This window comes from Aspergillus eucalypticola (genome assembly GCF_003184535.1).
Source record: "Aspergillus eucalypticola CBS 122712 chromosome Unknown BO83scaffold_3, whole genome shotgun sequence".
Taxonomy (NCBI): domain Eukaryota; kingdom Fungi; phylum Ascomycota; class Eurotiomycetes; order Eurotiales; family Aspergillaceae; genus Aspergillus; species Aspergillus eucalypticola.
This window is the reverse complement of record NW_020290277.1, coordinates 129,138-150,071: the sequence shown is the minus strand read 5'-3', so window position 1 is coordinate 150,071 and position 20,934 is coordinate 129,138. Positions and strand designations below refer to the sequence as shown.

The 20,934-nt window shown below is 49.3% G+C and overlaps 8 protein-coding genes across 8 annotated transcripts; 5 read left to right on the top strand and 3 right to left on the bottom strand.

The window, feature by feature from the left end:
- The first annotated feature begins 103 nt into the window (after window positions 1–103).
- On the top strand, window positions 104–1,955 carry nimX (cyclin-dependent serine/threonine-protein kinase CDC28). Its single transcript, XM_025530296.1, has 4 exons — window positions 104–457; window positions 568–1,076; window positions 1,134–1,297; window positions 1,356–1,955. Exons 1-4 carry the CDS (start codon window positions 421–423, stop codon window positions 1,615–1,617), a joined length of 972 nt encoding a protein of 323 aa, XP_025391972.1. The 5' UTR covers window positions 104–420; the 3' UTR covers window positions 1,618–1,955.
- A 1,007-nt stretch (window positions 1,956–2,962) lies between these two features.
- On the top strand, window positions 2,963–5,639 carry BO83DRAFT_304719 (calpain-like protein; the record flags this gene model as incomplete). The annotated part of the gene is made up of 7 exons (XM_025527232.1): window positions 2,963–3,328; window positions 3,400–3,586; window positions 3,637–3,901; window positions 3,952–4,212; window positions 4,263–4,368; window positions 4,417–4,608; window positions 4,662–5,639. The coding sequence occupies 7 exons, from the start codon at window positions 2,963–2,965 to the stop codon at window positions 5,637–5,639; spliced, it is 2,355 nt and encodes a 784-aa protein (XP_025391971.1).
- An 872-nt stretch (window positions 5,640–6,511) lies between these two features.
- Window positions 6,512–7,107, top strand: BO83DRAFT_384918 (uncharacterized protein; the record flags this gene model as incomplete). The annotated part of the gene is made up of 2 exons (XM_025532600.1): window positions 6,512–6,915; window positions 6,996–7,107. 2 exons carry the CDS (start codon window positions 6,512–6,514, stop codon window positions 7,105–7,107), a joined length of 516 nt encoding a protein of 171 aa, XP_025391970.1.
- A 1,314-nt stretch (window positions 7,108–8,421) lies between these two features.
- On the top strand, window positions 8,422–10,375 carry BO83DRAFT_453961 (uncharacterized protein; the record flags this gene model as incomplete). The annotated part of the gene is made up of 4 exons (XM_025536930.1): window positions 8,422–8,572; window positions 8,644–8,913; window positions 9,016–9,989; window positions 10,085–10,375. The coding sequence occupies 4 exons, from the start codon at window positions 8,422–8,424 to the stop codon at window positions 10,274–10,276; spliced, it is 1,587 nt and encodes a 528-aa protein (XP_025391969.1). The 3' UTR covers window positions 10,277–10,375.
- Window positions 10,376–10,586: 211 nt separating this feature from the next.
- BO83DRAFT_423144 (uncharacterized protein) lies at window positions 10,587–11,012 on the top strand (the record flags this gene model as incomplete). The annotated part of the gene is made up of 3 exons (XM_025535082.1): window positions 10,587–10,604; window positions 10,675–10,809; window positions 10,875–11,012. 3 exons carry the CDS (start codon window positions 10,587–10,589, stop codon window positions 11,010–11,012), a joined length of 291 nt encoding a protein of 96 aa, XP_025391968.1.
- A 118-nt stretch (window positions 11,013–11,130) lies between these two features.
- BO83DRAFT_353078 (uncharacterized protein) lies at window positions 11,131–12,626 on the bottom strand (the record flags this gene model as incomplete). Its single annotated transcript, XM_025529021.1, has 2 exons — window positions 12,436–12,626; window positions 11,131–12,376 (listed from the first exon to the last, which is right to left on the bottom strand). The coding sequence occupies exons 1-2, from the start codon at window positions 12,615–12,617 to the stop codon at window positions 11,131–11,133; spliced, it is 1,428 nt and encodes a 475-aa protein (XP_025391967.1). The 5' UTR covers window positions 12,618–12,626.
- Window positions 12,627–14,930: 2,304 nt separating this feature from the next.
- BO83DRAFT_434016 (transcription factor domain-containing protein) lies at window positions 14,931–18,486 on the bottom strand. The gene is made up of 8 exons (XM_025535739.1): window positions 18,157–18,486; window positions 17,997–18,079; window positions 16,824–17,804; window positions 16,566–16,774; window positions 16,383–16,515; window positions 16,101–16,325; window positions 15,895–16,050; window positions 14,931–15,833 (listed from the first exon to the last, which is right to left on the bottom strand). The coding sequence occupies exons 1-8, from the start codon at window positions 18,241–18,243 to the stop codon at window positions 14,966–14,968; spliced, it is 2,742 nt and encodes a 913-aa protein (XP_025391966.1). The 5' UTR covers window positions 18,244–18,486; the 3' UTR covers window positions 14,931–14,965.
- A 212-nt stretch (window positions 18,487–18,698) lies between these two features.
- On the bottom strand, window positions 18,699–20,188 carry BO83DRAFT_374831 (lactoylglutathione lyase GLO1). Its single transcript, XM_025530295.1, has 5 exons — window positions 20,053–20,188; window positions 19,919–19,975; window positions 19,818–19,853; window positions 19,042–19,752; window positions 18,699–18,957 (listed from the first exon to the last, which is right to left on the bottom strand). The coding sequence occupies exons 1-5, from the start codon at window positions 20,120–20,122 to the stop codon at window positions 18,782–18,784; spliced, it is 1,050 nt and encodes a 349-aa protein (XP_025391965.1). The 5' UTR covers window positions 20,123–20,188; the 3' UTR covers window positions 18,699–18,781.
- Between the last annotated feature and the right edge of the window lie 746 nt (window positions 20,189–20,934).

Below are 20,934 nucleotides of genomic sequence, written 5' to 3'. Positions count from 1 at the left end.
CGGGTTTGTTTGTGTACGGCCGTTGCTGACCGCCTTGGGCTCCCCACCAGCAGGGATGAAAAGACTCCAAGTTGAACTGCTTCAAATCTCATAGCCCATTCCAGGTAAGTTCAAGGTAAGTCACGCTCGGGACGAGGCTGGTTTCGCTCTTTGGACCCTTGAGTCTGCTTCTTATTTGGGAACTGACTCCTGCCTCGCTTGCTGTCAACTCCATTGTGCCCCCAAACTCCTCGCATTCTGCTTGACGCTTTCTGTTCTTCCCCGGCAACCCACCGCCGTCGTCGTGCAGCCTCCTTTGTTTCCTGTACCCCGCGTGCTGGTAGACAGGACAACACGCTGTGTACGCTCAGTTCAATTATCGGATATATCAGATGAAAGTGATTGTGTGAGGAAGCAAGGAAATCAGCGACATATTTCATCATGGAGAACTACCAGAAGATCGAGAAGATTGGAGAAGGTACGTCCACCTCAAGGCCGATAACAATTGTACTTTCTCTTGATCCGACTCTTATCCGATCGCCCTCTCTCTATTTGAATCCGAGACTGACTCGAATTTGCTTGTTGTAGGAACCTATGGCGTTGTCTACAAGGCTCGCGAGCTCACCCATCCCAATCGGATTGTCGCCCTCAAGAAGATTCGACTAGAGGCGGAGGATGAAGGCGTTCCTAGCACAGCCATCCGTGAAATTTCCCTACTCAAGGAGATGAGCGATCCCAACATTGTGCGACTCCTGAACATTGTGCATGCCGATGGCCACAAGCTATATCTCGTCTTCGAATTCCTCGATCTCGACCTCAAGAAGTATATGGAGGCTCTTCCTGTCAGCGAAGGTGGCCGAGGCAAAGCTCTTCCGGAAGGCTCTGCTTTGAGCAAGAACATGGGTCTTGGCGATGCCATGGTCAAGAAATTCATGGCTCAGCTAGTGGAGGGTATTCGTTATTGCCACAGCCACCGTATTCTACACCGTGATCTCAAGCCCCAGAACCTCCTGATTGACCGTGATGGCAATCTTAAGCTGGCGGACTTTGGATTGGCTAGAGCTTTTGGTGTTCCCCTGAGAACCTATACCCATGAGGTATTTTTACAACGTATCAGACCTATCTCATTGTAACGTGTTATTGACCTTCCTCAGGTTGTCACCCTTTGGTACCGCTCCCCTGAGATTCTCTTGGGTGGTCGTCAGTACTCGACCGGCGTAGACATGTGGTCCTGTGGTGCCATTTTCGCGGAGATGTGCACTCGCAAGCCTTTGTTCCCTGGTGATTCGGAGATCGACGAGATCTTTAAGATCTTCCGGTATGCTTCCCTTCTTTCCCGTGCGAACAGCCCAACATCTAACCTCCCTGGATCACAGTCTCCTCGGTACCCCAGATGAAGCCATCTGGCCCGGCGTCACCTCTTTCCCCGACTTCAAACCCACTTTCCCTAAGTGGAAACGTGATGAAACCCGTGCACTCGTTCCTGACCTTGAAGAGGATGGTCTGGACCTCCTCGATGCTCTTCTCGAGTATGATCCTGCACGACGAATTTCTGCCAAGCAGGCCTGCATGCATCCCTACTTCCGGAACGGCAGTGCCTACTACTCAGGACGTACCCGGAGGAATGGTTTCAACTAGCCGGTCTACCTTGCGCATCATCCATTAGTGTTGGTGTACGTATCATGTGCACAGATGCGGCAGATGCAATGGACGTTATTCAGGTCCGACCAGGTTTTTTCTACAGGCTCAGTGCCTGCACTTCTCCCAGTATCTCTATTTTTATATCTTTTGTGATGCCCTAGGTTTTCCTTCTGTTTGTATGTGTTCTTTTATTCATGGCGTTGCTTGCGGAGTGGTCTGGAAGGGACGAGATCAGGATACTGGATATTACAAGGAGTGTTTTTGAGTTATGCGTACATACCCATAAATGAGTAACTGCCAAAAGAAAAATAGCATTCTTTTAATAGCAATATTACGGGTGTGACATCGATCAACTCCCGAAATCTGAGGAACAGTCTTGCGGCTCGTATTTTCTCTTCCCCTGGTCCTGGCCCCATGACATCCACGTGGTGTACCAAGACTCGGTCCTATCCGGCCACGGCACGGATTTCTATTTCCTTGACACCTTGCAACGAGCTCAGCAGCCTCGAAGTTTACCTTTTCTTCCTCAATCGCCAAGGTGGAGATGCCTCTCCAACCCAATGAGCTAAGAGAGCCAGCCGAACCGATGATCCCGTGTCCGAGCGCGTACTTTACGCTGGAGGGACCCCTCGTATTTTGCATGCAAGCGCTTTACTCTTCTATTAATAATAACCACTAATAGCGACAATCTAGCTGAATGTGAGTTGACGCCAGTGTATCTGACTCTTTTGGCCCGTAAGCACGGCATCTATCACATCTGTGACTTCTCAGTAACAGGGTTTCAAACATAAGATGCTTACAAGCTGAGTCCCAGCCCATGTACCCTTACCCACACCTCCGTCCGCCAACACGAACGGCTGTAGTCTGTTTCACCATGAAAAGCGTGCATAAACGTGCATGCGACTTCGCTGATCCCTCAGCTGCCAGCTGATCACATATGACTATATCGCGCAAGGCTAGCTACCCCCCGGCGGCGGCAAAAGCAGTGAGAATCAAGTATGCTTATTGGCTAACGTTATTGGCGGTGCTTCAGGGGCGCTTTGATGCTTACCAGGGTCAAGCAGGTTAACTATGATTTGCTCAGCCTCGGATAGGGACACGAGGGGTCCTCGAGGACTCCTGACTATTAAGGCGGGGCGTGTGCGCTGAAAATGCAAGCATGAGTTGAAGCATCGGTGATCATCATCTTCGTGTTCATATTTTCGCCTCGGCTTATTTTTCTACCACAAAAGAGCGTATATATTTCTCGACGCTCATATAATAATTAACTATAATCATGGACTGCGACGACCATCAAGACTTGGTCTATACCCCTCCTCCTTCCTCACGATCAGAGAGTCGCATGCGCAAAAGGCCAACCCAGCCACCACAGGAGACAATGCAGCAGTTCTGGAATGGCTTCAACTCCAAATTTCCAGGATTGGTCCATACAGTTCTGCCAAACAATCCGTATGCGCGCAACAAAGCTGCCAGGACGCCCTCGGGTGTAGTCCAGGGACAACATGCCTCAAAGTCGTATGAACAGGCTCGAGCGGAGTGTCAGCGCGCTGTGGAGCGTATTGCAAGGGAATGTGAGCGATTGAATCAGAAGTATACCGACCCCCACTTCGACATCGAGGTGGACTTGAAATGCCGGAGGAGGAATTATTTGGAAGGACTGGATGAGGAGAATCTAGAGATGCTTCCACGGGGCGTCAAGAGGGTAACAGTAAGTAATATCTTGACGCCAGAGAATGGGCCATGAGATGAGACAATTGCTGATGGAGTTATCTTCCGAAGGAAATTTTCGAGAAACCGGAGTTCTACATCAATGGGCCCACTGCCTCGGACGTACGTCAAGGTCGCGATGGCGACTGTTGGTTCATGGCCGCGCTGTGTACCATGGGCAACAAACAAGGATTAATCGAGAAAATCTGTGTCGCTCGCAATGAGAATGTTGGAGTGTATGGGTTCTTGTTTTACAGAGGTGAGCTATTGTCCGGATTGAAGGGCATTAGAACGCTAATTCCTTGCTAGACGGTGAATGGCAGCAATGCATCGTGGATGACAAACTTTATCTTCGTGCCGCCGATTACGATGAGTCTGTGGAGGAACGATCAATCTGGGATGATATCAATCGGATCGATACAGAGGAAGAGTATCGTAGAGTGTGGCAGACTGGGTCGCGGGCTCTTTATTTCGCTCAATGCGCAGATGAAAATGAGACCTGGCTGCCGTTGCTGGAAAAGGCTTATGCTAAGGCTCACGGCGATTACTCCTCCATCGAAGGCGGGTTTGTTGGGTACGACACTCGCCAGGTACCATATTTGCTCGAGCGCTAACAATGCCTAGGGAAGCGCTTGAGGACCTCACCGGTGGTGTCACTTCTGACGTGCTTACCAGCAATATTCTTGACAAGGACCGGTTTTGGAAAGAGGAACTCATGCACGTCAACCAGGAATTCCTCTTCGGCTGCGGCACGGGAATATTTGCCAACTGGCTGGAGCCGGAATATACTGGGCCTCCGAGAGATAGGAAAGGTATCTGTGAGAACCACTCATACTCGATTATGGAGGCGAGAGAAGTTGATGGGCAGCGTTTGCTTCGGCTAAGGTATGTATGACGCACTTCTCAATCATAGAGAGATAGCTTACACGATCTAGAAACCCATGGGGTAAGAAGGAATGGACTGGAGCGTGGAGCGATGGCTCCGAGCAATGGACACCAGAATGGATGGAGAAACTGGGACACAGGTTTGGCAATGACGGCGTAAGTCACCCACATTTCCTCATTTGAAGCTATACTCACAATCACAAGTTCTTCTGGATTTCCTACGATGACCTCCTCAAGAAATACCAACACTTCGACCGAACCCGTCTTTTCAACGACGACTGGACCGTAACCCAGCAATGGACAAGCCTGAACGTCCCATGGTCGGCAACTTACCACAGCACAAAGTTCGTACTAGATGTAAAGACCGCCGGTCCTGCCGTGATCGTTCTCTCCCAGGTGCGCACAACCCATAACTCCAACCCTTTTAACCAACTAACCATACCCCCAAGCTCGACGAACGATACTACAAAGGTCTGTCTGGCGAATACGACTTCGACCTCAAATTCCGACTCCAGAAAGAGGGCGAAGACGACTACTTCGTCCGCAGCCACGGCAACGAGCTAATGTGGCGATCCGTTAACGTCGAAGTCGACCTAGAAGCAGGACGCTACCACGTCCTCATGAAAGTCACAGCATACCGAAACAAAGAGAAGCTCCCTGTCGAAGAAGTCGTTCGTCGCCTTGCTCCCACCCAGCGTAGCAAACTACTCCAAATTGGCCTTTCCTACGACCTAGCGCACGCAAAGGGTATCGTCCACGAAACTGAAAAGGAGAAACGCGCACGTCAAGAGCGTGAAGAACGGCGAAAAGCAGCCGAACACAAAAAACGGAGAGAGGAGACTAAGGAGAGATTGCAGAAAGAGTGGGTCCGTGCGAGGAAGCTCGAAGCCAGACGCGAGAGGCTCGATGCAAGATTCGCTGCTAAATCGGGCAGAAAACAACAACTTGTCAGGGAAGATAACCCATCTGAGGAAGTTGTTCCCGACGGGCCCGTGCAACTACCAGTCAACGAACTGAAGCTCACTAGAAAAGCCTCTATACCTTCTATCTCACTTGAGGACAGTCATGTCCCGGACAACTGCCTTCGAAACGGAAGCAAAACCACTCTATCCGTCCGGGTTAAGAACTCCTCTCTATACAATGCTGCAAACGCTGAATTTCTGGAGGGATTCGAATTTGACTCTGAACTCGATATGTCTTCAGACGAAGAGCCAGTGGAAGAAATTCGCACACCAGTCAAATCCGTTAGCAGCGCCGGCGAAGGCGATGCTAATAGCGATCCATGGAATGCCGTATGTGTGGTTGGCTTGCGGGCCTACTCAAAAGATCCTCAGCTGTCTCTGGAGGTTCTGCGTCCCGTGCCGGAGGATGATGTTGAGGCGTCGCTTGACATGGATGATCCGTCGGCGAGTGCAGCTACTGAATGAACGTGAAGTAGTATAGGCAATAACCGAATGCGTGGGCCCATTTCTGTCTGTAATTACTCTTGTTCCAAGTCGTCTCAAAAAGCTACATTCGTAGGATGATATGATCAAGCCCTAAGCGTCAACAATCAACATCACCGGTTGACTATTTTAAACACACATCCATCTCTCTTTCGTCCATAACATCGCTCGGTGACTTTTCAGACCCAAGAAAATATGCATAACACAGTACTATAATCTCATAGGTATGGATCTTCCGGGTGGCTTAGAGATGTATGTTAGAGCAATGTTCATAGTTGTAGCCAGGCACCACAAGATCTTTAATATCTCTGCTACCTACGCGGCCACTCGCCAGTCACTCAAGATGACCCTGCTCAAGTGTCTGAATATATTCTATCTAGATACATAAAACCGAACCCTTCTCTACCCCGTTTTGCGGCACCTTGAGAAGGTATGATGGTGATAGATCCCATAGCGTAGTCATACACAGCCGCATCAAGGAGACACTCGTTTATCAATAGCGAGTGTTACGACTTAACTGTTCTTTCGATAGACCCCCCGTTGTGGAGAAGACATTGTGCAGCTGATTTAAACTGCAATCCTTGGTTTACTTGAATGACATGTCGGCTTCTCATGTGTTTTATGTGTTATGAGTGGGTATTTCGTAGTAGTATCTTGAATCAGAAACACTGAAAGTAGAACTGGGAGTGAATTACTATGTGACTTCAAGTATATATAGAGAGAACGAGTAATCTAAACTCCGTTCTTCTCTCCAGATTCGACTACTTTGCAATCTTTTTTAGCAGTTTCAGCGCAAAAAAAGACGACAAGATCTCGAAACGAGAGCTGGCTCTCTATAGTACAGACGAATCATCATGCAGAACGCTCAGCACGCTCAGCGGACCGCCCAGGCCCTTCCGTACCTCCTGACATACGACCAGTCTCCTGCCATTCAGGCGCATCTAACACAAATTGGTATAGGTCAGGTGGCTTACGAGGAGTTAGTTGACCACGCATGGTTGAACATCCTCGCTCATTGCTTCGGGACCCACAATTTTGCTTTTGAAAGGGAAGCGCTTGTCGACCCCGGCAATTCGAACAGAAGGGCTAACGTATCTGTAAGCCATTTCAGGAACAACGTCCTAGATAAGGTCATCGTGGTTGAAGCCAAGCGGCCGACCATGACGGAGCCGACCACTCTCAAATGGAATTCGGTCCGTCAAGAGCTTCAGGACAACATGGTGACCATTAGGAGCAATGCAACAACCGTGCAGACCATGTACGGAATCGCTGCAGTTGGTACACGAGTTCGGTTTTTCTATTTGCCTATAAATGGTATACCCTGCTTACCGACCGTAGGGATTGGGCTCCCGGTGCTGCGGTGTTGGATTTGAGTGCCGATGCTCATCGGATTCAGAGTATCCTTCGTTTGAAAAAGAACACGATTGAGGCTCGAGATAACGATTACTGAGGTAGTTGTTCCTGGTTTACGACGGCAAATGGGGCTGGCACTTGGGACATACTTCTTTTTCCTTACCAAGACTACGGGCTTGGTGTCGTCGCTTGTCACGTCTGTGTCAGTTTCCCCCCTGTTCGGCTGGACCGGACTGGGGCACCCTCTTTCCGGCTTGTCCGGGAGCAGAGAGCTCTGGTATTGGGTCGATGTTATACAGAGAGGTCACCTTTATGTTGAAGATTCCTTCTTTGGTATGCTTCAGTGGTGGATACCACCGTGTAAAGGGGACCACAGATATGTAAGTGGGATGAGAAACATACTCTCTATGCCTGCGATAATGAAATAGCACAAGAGACATCCGCTTCTGGAGAACTATAGCATTGGAAGGTTCTCTATAAGCCCGTACCATATGAAAACCAATTCAAGTAAGTCCCATACCATGCCTACTTGGACGGGAAATAGAGCAAGTACTGCCAATAGAGACTTAGCTGATTCAGAATGCGAAGCCTCCCACCAGCAAGCTTGTGATCGCAAATTCTGTGCAGGGAGGAAATGGGCTATGGATACTTAAGAGAAAGTTAGCAGAGTATGTACCAGAGTTACAAAATGGCCATATCAATCATCTGTACTAGGTTTTCAGTTTCTTTTATCTGCCACGAAGGAATAATAACAACATACATAAAGGGAAAGGCTTCATTATATCCGACCTTGGTGGTTTATATCAACTGCAATTTATCACTAGCAGGGGCTTCGATTGGAAAGAGCGTGGAAAACAATGATTAACTTAATCTACGCGCCTGTGAACCGATATGAGTGGTCTCTACTGTGACAGAGAGGGCTACAACAAACCCAAGCATTCGTGTATACATTGCTAATTAGCAATGGTTTGGGGTAATGCGAAGCAATGTATTTGGTCTTATTGGAGGGATAGCTCGAATGTCCTAACTGACAATAACGACATACTCCAACTACTTCACATTACGAACCCGCTGCTTCAGAAGTTAAGAAATGTCTGCGACGCAGACGAGGAGCCAGGCGAAGTGGTTTTCGGGTGGCGCAACCAGTCCTCCGTTTAATGCCCTCCATTAGATACATTTTCAGTGGCCCAGATGAGGGTCCAAAACCCAAATAACCGGGCCCAAAGGTCAGATCTACCAAGGGATCGATGTGAGTGACCGGAATATCGCGCCGCTTGCCCTGACTCAATTATGATCTATACGGAGGATTGCACATCCGAACTGACCTAGGGCCTTAAGAGTATTTCCTCTACAGAGCCACCCAACAACAGAAAGAGACATTGTACTTCCTAAGATTACAGCACATCAAATCATGTCGTCCCGTCCACGTTGGCATCCCCCACGAGGCTTGCAGCCTAACATGCCAATGAAGCCTGATTATTATCTCAACGGCACACAATGCATACTTTGTGGAGACTTTTTATATGACAAGATGGGCGTGTGGCATGCCTCCTATCGAGCCCGTAAGTAAATGACGGGATTGGGATTTCATGGGGATACATCATACTGACTACCGGTCGACGAACAACTACAGTCTATCAGGCTGCTGGCTCTATCAAGTTGAGTGGCATCGGCTACAGAAAAAATTCCGACCCTCTCAAGGTCCCCATAGACCCCGACGAGCGCTGGGACACCACCAGGAGCGATTTCTGCACGGTGTCTGACCTGCCGTGTTGGCCACGAAATATATATTTCTTCCATGAGATATGTTGGCAGAGGTTGGCACAGCATTTCGCAGGGGACAATGTTGATCATAGTGCCCTTTATGATGTACTGAAAAGACTTCCATTTCCGGCTGGATATGGTTTGCCTGCCTAACTCCCTTGCACAACATTTCATTGACCTGGGGGGGGGGAGCACATTGACCAATTTCCATTCTTCAGGCTGATACATGACCAACTCATAGGTGCTTCGTCGTATATTCGTTACATGGATGGTATCGAGCCGTATCAGGCACCTCTCCTGATACACCTTCTACAATCCAAGCGAGAACAGCCTGAATGCGCAGCTGAAATACAGAACAAGCTCAAGAGAAGTTGCAATGCAACTGACTGCTTTAGGCGGCTTCCTGTCGAGCTAATCGAGTTACTTGGAGATTATCTATCAACGCGGGATTACCTTAATAGCCGTCTTGCCTCACGATCCATGGGCATGCTCTTTCATAAACAGAAATTCTGGAAAACGCGATTCGATATCAATGGAGAACGTGGATTTTTAAGCTATCTCGTGAAGGAGCATCAGAATAGAGATGTTGACTGGCGACTGCTATATCACAGTACATGTACACTCCGATGCAGTCGGCTTTTCGACATAACGATTCGACTTTGGGAGACCAACCGATGGATAAGAGAGGCTGTGATACACAAGTCCAGAGGCCCATTCGCATCATTCATGGACTTTGGCGGACGTGCATTGCAGTACTATCATAATACCATGTGGCCGGAGACCAAATATCGACAAACCGTCAAGATCCCACCCGATTTGATAAAGATCGGGGTTTCGGCATTTGCAGATTTTGGCGACCAGGTGGTTACCATCCGAGGCCTGGAATTGATTCGAGCCAGCGGGCCGAGCATCCTTCTAGGGGCAAAAATTCCGGGATCGTTGGTGATTGTGGAAGAAGTAGATGACCACGGTGGTGGCCGACCCGATTGGGCTGATGATCATGACACGAATTACCGCTTCCCGGGAGCTGAGGTGATATTAGACGCGCAAGAACTACGGGGTTTCATGATCACGAACACCGTGAATGGGCAGCTAACCCATTTTCAATTGATCCGAAAAAACGGTTTCTCGGCGCCTATTGGTGTCGATTTCCTCAATGGCGCTAATTACGTATTCCAAATGGATGAGATTGTCAACTTGGTCGTGGAGTTTGACGTGAGTGGGATACATTCGCCCCTTTTCCGTCACACCCTGCAATAAATGAAAGCTAGCGTGTTACAAACATTCAGATGGCTAACGGTGCTTGACAGGTGAATTTGAATCTCAGACAATTGGGCATTGAGGGTTTTGGGAGTAATCCGAAGGCAAAAGAATGGGAGAGGGATGGCTATTACAAGTCCATGTATAATGATGCTGATGATGATGATGATGATGACGACGACCGGCAAGAGGAGGGCGACAACAACGACTACACCGACGACGATGAGGAGGATGATGAATGAGTTCCAAAGCCTCATAGCCAACCTCGTCTGTTCCCAATGATCAACAATAGGGAACCACTATGAGCAATAGAATAGGATCCAGCAACACAAGTCAAATGCTAACCATACTCAATAGTTTGTAACACAATGCATTGTTCGATTTTCTATTGTGCTATTAGAAGAATAGTCATTGATATCCTTGTGTTAGTCGTAAATCCAAGAGTATAAAAGATCTTCGTAGCCCGTAGTCGGACATAGTTTTTTTTTCTTTTTTGTTGTAACAATCACATCCTTCCCCTCCCTCCAAGAAACTAAGTCCTTATTAACAACGATGGAGCGTCCTACCCAAGTATGTCTTATCTATTCAAGAATATGAACTACATTATAAGATATGATACTAATCTTGGCGGCGTGCATAGGCCATCTTCCACAACGCTGTTTTCCTCGCTGGGAGTTTCTCTGGGGCTGGTCCCCGCAAACGTGCCCGGGTTGAGAAGCCGAAGAAGCCTGCCAAAGAGCAGCGAGACATCACGAAGATGTCCGCCGCGGAGAAGGTAATATCAACTCGCCTTAAAAAGATATAGTCAATATAAGCATATTCTAATATATGGATCTAAAGAAGAAGGAGATTGCCCGCCTCCGAGCCGCCATCAAGAAGGAGGAGGAGGAGCTGAAGAGAAAGAGGGACAAAGTCGCGGCCTTGGAGGCCTCAATTCTGGCTGATGAGGCCGACGACAAACTGATGATTGAAGAATGAGGCTTCCTTTTTGTTTCCTTTTCCTTGTTTTCCTTTGTTTTTTTCCAACGTTAAAAAACAATCAATGGCATATTTTATCGCCCTATATATCCAGCGTAGCAAGGAGTATACTGCGTCTTCAATCCGACGTCTTTTCCCGTAGCCAGAGGCCCGCCAATTCCCTTGCATCCTGCGGGTACCGAGTGAGAGTCACTCTCCTCTCGCTGTATCCCTTTTCACGCCCCCAAAAGCAAGATCTTCGCATGACATCGACCATGTCATGGGCCTGCTGTAACAATACGCTGGACATTCTATTTCTCTTTGTAGAGGACCCTTTGTGCTGCCTCCCTTCCGAGTTGCCGATTTGGTCATCAGATTCAGGCACAGCTTGAGTAAATATTCCCACCCAAGGGAGTTCCATTTCCAGCCGCTTAACCCCATGGCTAGGACTCTGCCACGCCGGACCACTATTCCCGTAATCAAGACCGAATGGAGGCCATCGGGAGAGCGCCTTTCGCCGACGAGGAGGACTTCGTTTCGTCTCACTCCTAGTAGACTCTGCCTCACTCATGCTATCCTCTTCTCCGATATACACGTCCCAGAAATAATCGATGAGATCATCCTCCGTGGATACACTATCTCTCGCCTTCAAAACAGGGATCGGGTACTCCGGACCGGTAAGATACTCCGGAAAGAAACGAGGAACATTTTTCCCTGGCGAGCGAAGAAATAGCAATGGCGACGCAAATGCGTCGAAATATCTTTCGGGAGTGGAGAAGTATTCCTTTCTTGCTTTGAGAAGAGGGACAAGGTCGTGGGGCGCAGCTCCTCCTCCGCGAGGGCCTTTTCTGCTACTGCTGCTGCTTGGGACATTTCCATTAGCATCAGAGGATGGTGGTTGTTGAATGCAATGCTCATCAAGTGATGTCCAGTCGCAAATTGGGTCAATGGCCGCTACTGCGTGGATGGATCGTACTTCTGTAAGGGAGAGCATGAGTGCGAGCGAGCCGCCGATGTGCGTGCCTAGGATCCCTAGGCGCTGGGGTTGAAGGGTCTGCAGGACCCAGTCAAACCCGGCGAGCGTGTCATGGATGGGTGTAGGGAATTTGTATGGGTTTTGGTTGAGGGTTAGTTCGTTGGGAGTGGCTGGGGAGATGCCCAAACGGTAGTTGACTGTTACTATTGTCGAGGACGTGATGGACGCTATTTGTGACAGTCGCTCGGCTTCAGCAGTGGGTGCATTCTCGCCGTTGTTAGCTGCCTGGGGAAAAGCATGTCCAGATAATTGAGGATGAGGTAGGTTGAAGATTGGGCCTGCAGGAAAGTTGATAATAACGCGCTCATTGGGTCGTTTTGTCAGTGAGTTAGAGTTAGGTGGGGTTATTCTTAGTTCGCTATCAGTACTGAGGCTGGCTTGTCTTCTGCAGTATATCTATTGACCTACTTGAGTGCTATGGAACCGTTGTTTCCAACTGGAATGTTGACGCTATGGCTGTTATGGGAGAATAATGCGCGTCGCACCCATTTGCTAGATCGTAGATGATCGTGTCCATGTATGACACGGTAGCTACATGATACACGAGACAAAAGACAGACTTTCGATGCAGAAGACCTGCCTAAAATCATGTCATGAAGTGGAAGCGAGACGATGCGAGATGGAGGATAGGAAAGGGATTGTTGAGTAGTAGTTGCAACTATACCCGTTACGGGTCGCAGCTCGGCGTGGTCTAACTTAAATCCGACCGCGTACTTTGAGGATGTCAATAACCATATTCTATGTTTCTACCATTTCATATCTACTGGTAAAATCAGGGTGCATTGGGGCTATCTAGGTAGCTAGTGTAGTTCTGATAGATTATTATTATTAGGGATTATTTGCTAGTGTCTAACTAGTCAGTTAACGTCCATTTATGTCTTGGCATTATGTGTATGCATTACTCCATCCCCGGTTGATCCCTACTTACTTATACCATGTTTGCAGGAGGCACATTGTCTGCTTCGAAGTCCCGCAAGGGGATATCACGACCCAATGAGGGCCTTGCGTTTAGTCTCAGGAATTCATCGAGATTTCGGGGCGTGTAAGCCCTCCGTGGGGCTGGAGCTGGCCATCTATATACATAGGTACATATTGAGTTAGCTGTATTCCTCTTGGAAAGCCTCCAAGTGGTATATTAGTAGCATAAGGAAGGGGAAAAGAAACTTGTGTCACAGGACACTTCAGTTTGGCGTACCTTCTATTGATGTATTTCACGAAAGCGTAACAAGCCATTCCGAGGAGCACACTGATGAGGCAAAGGCCCGCACACAGGGCAGCAACAACGAGCTTGTGCGACATATCGCTTGATGTAGTGTAGTTACTATAAAGAACTAGTAAAATCCCATAGCATTGTTTGAACATAATCAACTCTCACGGGCAAGGCCTGCACCTTCCCATTCGGGAAGGAAGGCGAAGCGGAAAGGAACTTGTAGACTAACCCCCACTTACCATCATTGACAGTCACTTAACACTGAAGTTGCCTGGAGAGTCGTCTTCTGTTCCTTTTATCTTCCAGCACCCGGCGGTTACAGCAACAGCACTTCAGTATTCCACTGAAATTCATAGCCTCAGCCTGTGGCCATAGCCACCACAGCATTGGCGGTGCAACGATAACATGCTTAGTATGTTTTTACTCCAAGTCCATGGTGAACAGATTAAGTGTGTCTCTTCCATAAGACAGCAAACATCTTCTCTACATTTCCCCAGCACGCGTGCCCGCCGGGCCAAATGTACCTCCATAGCGGAGGCAGAACACCTTCAAGCAACACAAACCAACATATTGCCGACATTAGGCAACAGAGCACCAGCTGTCACGCTCAAATGAACGCGCCCGTGGAATTGGGCACAAGCCAATATATCCACAAAGGGAAATCCTTCCAGCAAGGTTAGCTTCGATATTACTCCTGCGCATAACAAAGAAAGGAAAAATCCCGAGCGAAACTAACAAGCCACATTTGGCAGGACTGGAAACTCTCTTAGCTTCCATGGCTTCAGCCATTATCGGGGTGGCCACCTATCGAATCCCATGCTTCTCTTCGAATAGGTGGCCACCCCGGGTGCCTGTTGCGCCCTACCAGCCCCAATCATTGGAGGAGGTTCGAGGTTCAAGCGATGAACCAGCGGCCCAAGAGGGGAGTTCCAGGGGTGAAAGCCCTGAAAGCCCTCTCAAGGGGCTTAAAGAGATTTTGGGCTTTCTCGAAAGAAAAGGGTAAAAACATATATCTCAATACCATGAAGTTGGCCCGTCCTGGGCAAGATTCCACCGGCTCAGAGGAAAATGATCTCCAACAAATGGATTCCCAACAAACGGATACTATCCAACAAACGAATTCTCGACATACGATTTAGAATACCACAAGTACTGGACACAAGCGTGTAAATATTATAGATAATATAGTTACAATCAAGCAGGCCATTAGCCTAGTCCAGTGCTTTGATGATTCCGAGGTCTAGTATATGACATGCCAACGGACATTTAGGCGTGTTTAGATTGTGGTGACGAAATACGAAATTTTCTACGCATGTAGCATGCATTGCTTCGTGTGTTTCATGTGTTCCTGCGGGGTTCGAGGAATTCGACGGCGTTCAGGGCCACATTCTTGCTCCAGACGGTGAGGCGCCTGCATAGATAGCATTCTACGTAACGGGCTCTATCAGGTCAAAAACCGAATAGCACTAATTCGATTTGATTCGAGTATTGATCCGAGTTTATACACAATGCAACGGAGTGTGTTAAGTATGAAGTTGGTGTTGATGAGGAAGGGACCGTACGAAGAGGTCGCAAAGCAAGCGAATGGTTGGGTGGAACCCTTGGGCTTCTAGAACGTTGATAAGACAAGTAGGCTGGGTCGCCAACAGAAATTAGGAGCCAATTCTATAAGAAAAAAAGAAGCAGTAGTATCGAGCATCATTAAGCTATTTGGCATCTATATCTAAATCATAAGGAAGACCCTCCGAAAGTACCAGTCCCATTAGGCGAATCCCACCACGGCTCAATATCAGTAAGGCTAGGCAGGGTCGGGTCACTCCCATAGGTGGTGCTAGTATTCCCCAGGTGAGGGAACCCGCTATCGCCCAAATTCTCGGAGAGCAGTTGCAAATCTGAATCCCGGATCCAGTCCAATTCCCCAGGCTGACATACGCCTAATTGCTGTGTCGGGTCAGAGGCTGGTTGTCCCGGTCCTTGATGCAACTGAGACTGTGAGTGGTTGGTAGAAAGCTTTGGGGCTGTGATTGAAGACGTATTGTTGAAAGATAGTGGAACAGCGGCTTGGTTCTTCGGAGCTGTAACTCGGGACTTTTTCCGCGAGGCCTCTGCATCTGTGATGCGTCCTGTGGACTGTTGGGAGGAGAGTTGATGACGACTCGTTTGGCGCTTCAGTGCCCCGGAGCGTCGCATGTGCGCTTGCCAGCGCCGTTGCAGACTGACCAGGAAGTCACGGGTGCGTTTGGCGTTTTCGAATGACTGGCCTATCTCATCGAGTGCGCGGAAGCAGAGATTCAAGTAGGCGACCATTTCTGCGTTGCTGCTAGCGGTGTCTCCGCCTGGTCGGGAACTTGATATGGTGACGTAAAGGAGCATGAGCGCCGCACTGAAGATCATGGCGACGACTTGGTTGTTCATACGCCGGAATGTATAGTGTTTCTCGTATATATGGAGGAGTCGGGCAATTGCTATTGATGACTCGACGCACATTCGTCGAGCGTGGTGATAGCCGGGCCCTTGGCGTGGGCTGCGGGGTTGAATATAACTCTTCGATACCCAGGGTCGGTGGGTGAAGATGACGATTTGATGGTATTGCATGCTATGATCGTGTTAGTCTCGGATACAAGCGAAAGTGAAGTCGTAGGGGAACGCGAACGTACTGCAGCACTAGGAGGTGAGGTAGTTTCGGAACATTATCATTTGCGAGGTCAACATCCAGACTGGACGGCAGATTGGCCTTCCAAGCGAAAAGGTCATCCGTAACTCTGTGGCAGAGCCTCTGCAGATCATGGCGTGGAATGTCGGAGCAGCCGTATCTGTATCCGCGTTAGCATTTGCAGAAGGGCGTCGGAAGCCGGGAACTTACAGAATGTGGCCGACGGGCGATACGATCTCCCAAAGAACGGCGAATTGGCGGCTTATCAGTTCATTCGGGTTCCTCAATCCGTTCTCCAGTAGGTCTGACTTCATTGGTAGCCCATACGGGTGCCACATACCTTCCTTTTCAGCTCCTAGATCGGAGGCAGGCTTTGGGATAGTGATGTCTCCTGCGTTCATTCGGAAGGGCCTTCCCAAATAGAACCCCCAGAAACTGTACCATCGAATCAGTCTTAATCTAAACAGGTTCATCATCACAGGTGATACTTACTGATCCGCAGTATAGCTGCCCCAGAATGCAATCCTACGTACATCGGCCTCATGAACGCTTATGTCGCCCTTTTCAACGTAAGGTGTCGTATCCAAATGCAGTCCGAGATCAAATGCAAGTCGCATTGACATCCCTAAACACAGTCAGTAACAAACTTGCAGTTCCCGATATGGTCAAGCTTACCGCTATAGAGCCAACCTCTGGCATCGCGATTGGAGGATCCCTCGTGCGAGCTGAGAATAACAAGAGCTTGCACAGTCGCAACGCAAGGGGAATCCAACTCGATCTCCAGAAGAGCCTTGGCCCTGTCTGCAAAGAACTCCGAAAGCGATTTTGGAAACGTGATGAATGTGGGATGATACCGGGCTTCGAACGCACTACCGATGGCGCACCTAGAAATTGTCAGAACAGGTCACAACTTTAAGAGGAGCGGGTACTTACATGGCATTTGTCAGGACCTCCGAATAAAAGGGTGTGTCAATCAAGTCGTTCCTCCATTTCATCCTCGCATCCATATACATATCCTTATCGACCACATAGGTGCTAGGGTTTTGCCAGGTGAAGTAGAGTTCGACAAGGTGGTCCTCGAGGGCCTGGTCAACAGGCTGCCCCACCCGCAGATGGTTCAATATATCCTGTCCGTCATGACGGACGGTCCGTGCATCTGGGCGTTGGCGTTGTTGTGTCGCAGACACGTCCACAAGGTTGAGATTTGAAGTAGCTCCATAGAATCTGAGGTGACCATCTCCGGCGATCTTCAAAGTCCCTATGCGATGCGAAATCTGCTCAATGACATCTTTTTCCGCTTCGTCTTCCTCACCACTATCTGACTCATTGTCTCGGTCCCACGCTTGGCTCAGTAAAACGCCCGGTTGTTGAGTGATGTCTGGTGTGAACTGGAGGCTATCAGGACTAGTACTATTCTCGTTGGAACGATTAGAAGCGCCGTCTATGTTGGCGTATAGAGCATCTAAGCTCTCTGCCGTCGGAAGAGTAAACCCCCAGTGTGTCGAAGGATAATTGGCGGACAACCCCGGGTTCATCGCCAAAGGGTTCATAGACACTTGACTTTTCTCGACCGGTGGTATGAGACCCTGATTAGGAATTACACTGTGCGATGGAGAGGAGACCTTGGGTACATCCTCGGTGCCACCTAGTTGACGACTCAAAGAAGGGAGAGGAGACGGTGTGTGGGCCGGGGATTGAGTAACGGGTTGGGGCTGCGCATTGTTCCCACTAGACGCCACCGAATCCCTCCTTTTCGCTAGCCCCCGAGGGATTTGCAGGGTATCCAGAACCCTGTTCATGCCCGCCTCATCTTCGGGTTTCATTAGGGGCGGTTCCAACCCATGATCGTAGATGAACTGGCATAGTTGGTCTATTCTTGCGGAAAATAACTCCGTCGCGGCGCGGAGAGACACTCTGGCAAGGGTACGGTCAGCCTTGTTTGGCTGCGCGGATAAACAAAATGACCATTTTGATCCTGCGCTGTTCGCTGAAAATTCGACATTCCATCCAGATTTTATCGTAAGACGGTCGATACCCAGGACACGAGAGGCAAATTCAACGAGGCCGACGGAGAAAACAGAGAAACAGCGAGCGAGTTAAACCTACTTCCGCTTATCATCACCGTGTTGGTATTTGCAATCCTTTCCCTTCTTCTCGCAATTGTGGCAGTTCGGAGTGGCACCGTCACACTGGGCGAAATTGCGTCAGCCTCCGGGGAACATTATACCAAGTCTGATGATAGGATCCAAGCGAAGAGTTCACATACCCTGATCTTGCTCTCCCGACAAGGAACACAAGCGGTGGTGACATGCTTCCGAGGCGCCCGCTTGGGTTTTTCAGACTGCGGCTGCATGGTGATTTCAAGATTTGTTAAGTTGGTGCGACAGCAGCGAGAGAATACCCCGGGGTGTGGGGTTAGGGTGAAGGGAGATAAGTTCAACGAGGAGGGTGAGAAGAAGAAAGCATCCGGTCACCCAACATCGACTGAGGGCAGTCGGACAGCATGCATGGTCTTAGATACAATTTAGGGAGGAAGAAGGTCATGAGGACAGACGGAGATGGCGCACACCGTCCATGATAATGGTCTGGAGTTCTTGTGCTGGGGGGGAGGGTCTTAGCCCGGTCGGCGACGATGCTCTGGGGAAGTGTTGGCGATCCTCTGATAGGCGGGCCTCCCTGCGAAGCGGGGGATATCCCCCCACGCAGTGGGCCAATCAGCCTCTCGGTAACCCCAAGCATCCCTCGAGGGAAAGAAATCCCGCGCTACTCAACACTTTCTTTATCTCTACAAGTACATGCAGCGCGAATCGCGCCTTTATTTTTCGGCAGTACAACAGTGCGAATATCTTCGGTATATGAGCGGCAGGCTGGCTAAATACACAATCCCTCTACTACAAGTTACCAGTACGCTTAAGCGCCTCGTTCTGGACAACCTCTACCCAATAGTTATCAGGATCCAAGATGAATGCCACGTACTTCATCCGTCCATCCGTAAGGCGCTTCTTCCAGTTGACGTTCAGAGACTCGAACCTATCACAGGCAGCGTTGAGATCATCGACAGAGACACCTTTAATCACCGGCTGTTAGCGACTCCTCTATCCTCTGCGAAAAGCAGACCCATTGGGCGGGGTCAACATAGAGAATGACTTACAGATGTGTCCGAAACCTTGCGGTTCCGTGTTACCATTGTGATAAACCGGGCCCTCTTGCTTCTCCGTGCCATAGTTCCAGGTGAGCTCCAGCAGACCCTCCCACTCAGAGACTGGGTTGGTGGCACCTTCTCGCTTCTCAGGGTTGGCACCGGGGTAGCCCAGGAAGTAAAGATTGAATCCAGCATCCTTGTTCTCAATGGTGCGCAGCAAAGTCATCCCAAAGACTTCCTGGTAGTACTTGACGCTAGTCTCAGCGCACTTGACACGGAGCATGGTGTGGTTCAGGCGGTAGGTGGAGGGATCGGTGGTAGTGCCAACATCCTCGTTGTGACGGCGGATAATCTCGACCCAGTATCCATCGGGATCCTTGACAAACGCGATGTGACGCATACGGCCCTCGGTAAGCTTCTTTTGGAAGGAGTATCCGGCATCCTCCAGTCGCTTGCAGGCAGCCTCGATGTTGTCCACGGAGACAGCAATGTGTCCAAAACCGCGGTAGGGCTCAGTGTTACCGTTGACCACGCTGTAGTTGGGGTCATTCTCCGTGCCATGGTTGTGGGTGAGCTCCAAGACGCCGTTGCGGTCGGTGAAGTGACGGTCACCCTGGAGAGATTGAGGGCCATCGTAGGCAAGGAAGTAGAGGGAGAACTTGTTCTCGGGGAAGTCGATCTGGTTAACCTTGTTGAGACCCAGGTACTGGTAGAATTCCACTAAGCGATAGCGACAGATGAGTATATGAGGCACCTCTGAAGCCTACTATAAAAGGGGAACATACAAGACTTCTTCGGGTCCTTGACCCGAAGCATGGTGTCTGTCGTACAGGCACATTGTTAGCTCCAGACCGGACTGATGATCAGGGCAAAGGGAGCCACTAACGGTTAAGCTTATACTTGGAAGTGTCTGTCGCCATGGTTGCGAGGGATCGATTGGTTCCTACATCTCCTGTGGTAAGCTTCTGGAATCGATCCGAGTGGGGAAAGCTATCCTCTGGAAATGAGGGAGGCACGTACCAGGGACGATGGAGAATCTTGGGACGAGGACCCTGAGGAAAGATGAGCGAAGAGCGGGAAGCGAAAACATGAAGGGGAGGAGGGGGGGAAAGGAAACAGAAAGAAAGATGGCTTGTTTGGATTAGTGAGCGGCGTGTGAGGAGACCCGAAAAAAGGTGGGGGTTCCACCTGCCTATGACGCTATCCAAACAGGTCCGCCGAAAGCTTGCATTAATAATCGCATTTCTTTAAATTTCGCATATGTCAATGTCTAAAATTGGCTTCCAGAAAACTCTGCGCATCTCCAGATCTATTACATACTCGAAAGGTCTACAGTGTTGTGAGAAGACTTAACCAACGGTGGTGATAAGAAATCCGAACCAAAAGAGGGGAAGGATATATACTAGTGCGGCGGGCATAGTATGACACACTAAATGAACAATTGCCAATTACCAATCGCACACTGAACCGCATTGAAGTTCCTATTTTAAAGGAGTAGTTCATGCTTTGGGGAATAATTCCCTGCCGAGACAAGCGAGACCATATTATTTAGTAGTAGTAGAGTACACATGGTTCGGTCTTTAGTACTCCGTTACTATCATGACAGTTAGGCAAGGCGGTGAGAAGCGGGATACCCCATACTTCTTTTCTGCCGCCCACCTTTCCACTTACTCCGACAAAGCATCTCCAACTCCCTCTTTCCCTCGCCTTGGCTGATCCTGGTCGCTCACTTTGCTACCTCCTCGTGTCTTCAATCCCCTAGCGCAGGCCGCTCTCGCTTTCTATAAGGTTTGTTTTTTTTTTCTTTTTCTCTCCCGTATTCTGTTGTGTCCCTCTGGCTTGAATCCCCAGGGATCGTCATCCTCCGCCCAAGCGATCCTCGCTTTCGCCCCAGATATCGGC